The sequence below is a fragment of the Coregonus lavaretus genome (genome assembly GCF_964263955.1).
Source record: "Coregonus lavaretus genome assembly, contig: HAP1_SCAFFOLD_678, whole genome shotgun sequence".
Taxonomy (NCBI): Eukaryota; Metazoa; Chordata; class Actinopteri; order Salmoniformes; family Salmonidae; genus Coregonus; species Coregonus lavaretus.
This window is the reverse complement of record NW_028163867.1, coordinates 27,503-31,913: the sequence shown is the minus strand read 5'-3', so window position 1 is coordinate 31,913 and position 4,411 is coordinate 27,503. Positions and strand designations below refer to the sequence as shown.

Genomic DNA, 4,411 nt, shown 5'->3' with positions numbered 1-4,411 from the left:
AGCGTCAATCACTATCAACAGATAGTCTACTACTGACCATCAACCCGCACCTTGAGCGTCACAAATACAACACTGGAAATCATGAGTACGGATGTAGGATCTTAATTTGAGCCAGTTTGCTACAGCAGGAAAAGAATCCTGCAGCAACAGGAAATGTGAATTATTATGTCTGCGTGTACACAGGCAGCCCAATTCTGATCTTTTGCCCAGTTATTTGCAAAAGAGCTGATCTGATTAGTCAAAAGACCAATTAGTGGAAAAAGATCAGAATTGGGTTGCCTGTGTAAACGCAGCCTAAGTGGATTATAATTCATAGACATTTTTTGTAGGGGTTGATTAAAACAATTGGAATGGAAAATCACGTCGAAAATGTCTAAATGGAAATTACAAACTTCAGAAGCCTTTTAAAACCTCAAATACACTACAAGTTTTAAATTTCCTGCATTGCAGATCTCCTGCATCAGGGTGATCAAATTAAGATCCTACATTTATAGGCCTATTACATAAAGCAACAATATATACATTTGCTAAACATTGTGTTAATCACTCTAAACTGAATATGAACTTTAGTGACCTTACATTTCTTTACCTATAATATCTACCTTTACCAGATTAATTGAATGAGATCATATTCTCATTTACAGCAGATAAGGATGTGCAATCCTATCCATTTGCTTTATACTCCTACTCTTGGTCCCTAATAGAAATGTTGCACTCTCTCTCTACCTTTATCTTTCTCTCTCTTCCTCATCTCTCTCTTTATATCAATCTATCTCCCTCTCACGCTACTCTCTCCCTCGTTCCTACCTTCTCTCTACCCCATCTCTTCATCGATCTATCACTCTCTCTTGCCTTTTTCCACCTTTCTCTCTCACTCCCTTTCTCTCCTTCCTCTTCTTCTTCCCTTCCTTCTCCAACCTTTTTCCTCTCCTCCATCCCCACTTTCTCTCTCCTCTCCTCCCTCCTCCTCCCTCCCAGCTGTAAGGATGAAGATTGAGAACAGCCTGCCCCGCCCCCAGCTCCCCGAGTCTCCGCCCCAGACAGGCCTCCAGTTCACCGTGGCGACGGAGGAGGACTTTGATGAGATCATGGCCATGAGCCAAGACATCTACGGAGGGCTGGACTACCTGCCGACCCGCTACACCGCCTGGCTGTCCGAGAGCAACCGCACCGTCATACTGGCCCGCAAGCAGGGCAAAGTGGTGAGAAAAGGTTATAAAGTGTGTCATAAACCTGTTATAGCATGTTTATAAGGGTTCTATTAAGGTGTTATAAGAGTGTTATGAACACTAACAGGCCTGGCTGTCCAAGAGCAACCGCACCGTCATACTGGCACGCAAGCAGGGCAAAGTGGTGAGAAATGGTGCTATAAATGTGTTATAGCATGTTTATAAAGGCTGGTACAAGGGCTGTATTAGAAACTACCAGTATCTGCTACACTGCCTGGCTGTCCGAGACCAACCCGCCGCCACACTACTGGTTTGCACGTAAGCAGGGCAAAGTGGTGTGAGAAGGTGTGACAAGAGCATTACAAGGGTGTTACCATAGAAATATAATCCATGTTAGAAGTGTCCTAAAGGAACCATGGAGGCGAGAAATGCCCTACTTTGGAACCATTGAGAGTTCTATTACCTAGAAATAACCATGAGAAAATGACAAGAAAATGACTCACAAAAATATATATATTCAGTTATTCATAATCTCCCTTTGTTTTTCTCTTCCCCTCTGCTTTATCCCTCTCTTCTTCTTCTTCGTCCCCCCCCCCCCCCCCCCGACAGATTGCCCTGGAGTCGGTGTGTGTGATAGATGACGGTGACACCATGCTGGTGGAGGGGTTACGTGTGGCCCCCCAGGAGAGGGGGAAGGGCGTGGCAGGGGTGCTGCTGAGGTTCTGCTCTCAGCTGGTCAAGTCCAAGTGGCCTGAGGTGAAGGTGACCAGGCTGACCCGCGACGACCAGCTGGGGCCCAAGGACTTCCAGAAGTACCGCCTCATCACCAAACAGGTAGGTATTGGTTGATTGGTTAATTGCTTGGTCTTTCCAAGTTGTCCGTTTTGTTTTCGAGTTATTTCTATAGTCGTTATATTTGTGACTAGACTCAGACTTGAATCAAGCCATTGTAACTCAAATCTACTTTTGCAATTTACAAAGAATTGTCAGGGAAGCATGTTTTACCAAAATTACAGATTGAACTTTTTACAATGCATCAGTATGTGATCAATTTGATTCACGGTCTATTAACCAACCATACAACCATCTGTTTACCCTATGTCATTTCACCACTGCCTCGCTCCCTAAGGGCATCCTGCTGGTTCGCTTCAATGCTGAAGATCTCAAGCTCCGGCTCTCCGAACTGGGGCCGGTTGTGACCCTCCCCACCTACTCCGAGGGTACCCCCCAGGATTCTGACACCCCTCTGGTTCCCCCGGTCCTTCTGGACCTCAACGAGGCCCACCAGATGTTCCTCAACGAGGCCCTGATGTCCAACGTGCTCCCTAACGCTACCATCGTCCAGGACTGGCAGCCGTTCAAGCCCGTGCCCAGCAACATGGTCATTCTTCTCAAGAAGGTAAGATAATAATCACAGGAGGATCACTTTCAGAAAACGTTGTGTTTTTAATCATCGATGATTTAAAAAAAATGTATTGTTGTACTCCCATGGCTGAGGCAGCTCTATACGAATTTCAAATTTCTCAAATAAAATGGATTAATTTATTCATTCAAGGACATCGACTGGATGGTGGACGACCGTTACACCCCTGCCGTGGTCAGCCTGTGCACCCACCCCTTCTGGGTGCCCGGAGGTCCTCGCGGAGTTGGGACGGACACATACTACCTCAACATCGACGTGTTTGGCAAGGACATAGGCCTGGTGCTCCAGCAGTTCCTGAGTCACCTGAGGCGCCACGCCACCACCCTGAAGGGGCACGTCATGTGCCAGATGTTCCTGGATCCTCCCATGTGGAAACCCATGGCCGAATTCTGTTGCCAGACACTGAATGTGGAGCTGGTGAAGGAATACACGGAGCAGTGCGTGGTCGAGTCGGATATCGTGTAGCCAGAGTAAGAGGAACGAGGAAGAGGAGAGGCAAGATGGAGGAAGAAACCAGAGACCCAATGAACGAACGAACCGCATTCTCTTTAGAAAATGTAATGGAAAAGTTCCCCAAGAAACTTCGGAAGGATTGGCAACAACTTCCCTAAGCAACTATAGCAAAACACCTCAGAAGCTGCATCATATTTGCAATATGTTTGATTCGAACACTACCGCTAACAAAGATATTTTACGAAAAAAAGGCAGTTACATGAAATACTTTTGACTAATTAGTTTGAATTAGTTTCGCACAGTTTTTTACCATTCAGTCATTTACACAAATCTAACTCTTAACAACAGGATGCTAATGTTATTCCTTTAAAAAAGAAAAAAAGACAAATGCAAGCTAGCTTGAAGTATATCATGCCTTTCAATCCTTTTTATGTAAATATAAAGTATAAATATGTACACATTCTGAATTGCAAATTAGTCTGCACAACTCTTGAGGCACTTTATTAAACCATATGGGCAGTTGTGCTAAAGTGCAAGTGATGACGTGAGGAGGAGAGGAGTCGGTTAACTTTTAGAAATAACAGAATATAATTGATTTAGAACGCATCACTCCCATGGTAACGGTAGAAATCCTTATGGACCTATTCTATCTAACACCAAATCCCAAAATACTGTCGAACAAACAATAGCCCTTCAGTGAATCTTACAGAGCATTTGCACGCTTATAATTCACACAAAATGGCTGAAACGGAACAGCTATAATTACACTTAGCTTATAACACTAAAACATGGCCAGTTTGCTTTTAAAACAATGTCATTTTTTTTAAACAATTGCTCAGTTGTTTTTGGTTTTTATATTTTTAAGCACTTGATCATTATTGCTAATTTATTATTACTTTTCCTTGTGTACTTGAATGCAACCGTAGTATCTAAAGAGGTAATATATTATCAGTAGAAGCTTTCTGGAGGCTTTCTAATACTTAATGTTCAATCTAAGCTTACTCTATAGTACATTGCTAATAGTGTGAAAAGGGGAGCTGTACTTACGTTACAGTATACCACAAAGACTAAAACAATTTAACTAATATAGTTATTATTGACTTAACATTAACGACATTGTTCAGTAGCTAGAGAAATATTTCAACGGTAAATGTCGCCATCGCAAATATTAGCTGACGACCTTTGTAAAGATTGAATCCTAGTCCCTCATCAACATAGACTCAGTCATCAGACATGCTGTGAAACAGCCCTCTGAAACCATTCTAAGCTTCGTAGCCACTCTAAGATGCTTCATAACCCCTCTACAGAGCTCCATAGCCACCCTAAGAAGCTTCATAAGCTTTGGCACTTGGTCAGAGCTCAGCTA

At 43.3% G+C, this 4,411-nt stretch overlaps 1 protein-coding gene across 1 annotated transcript; it reads left to right on the top strand.

The window, feature by feature from the left end:
- Positions 1–986: 986 nt before the first annotated feature.
- LOC311117693 (histidine N-acetyltransferase-like) lies at positions 987–3,057 on the top strand (the record flags this gene model as incomplete). Its single annotated transcript, XM_084192622.1, has 4 exons — positions 987–1,202; positions 1,779–2,003; positions 2,299–2,568; positions 2,725–3,057. 4 exons carry the CDS (start codon positions 987–989, stop codon positions 3,055–3,057), a joined length of 1,044 nt encoding a protein of 347 aa, XP_084048748.1.
- Positions 3,058–4,411: the final 1,354 nt, after the last annotated feature.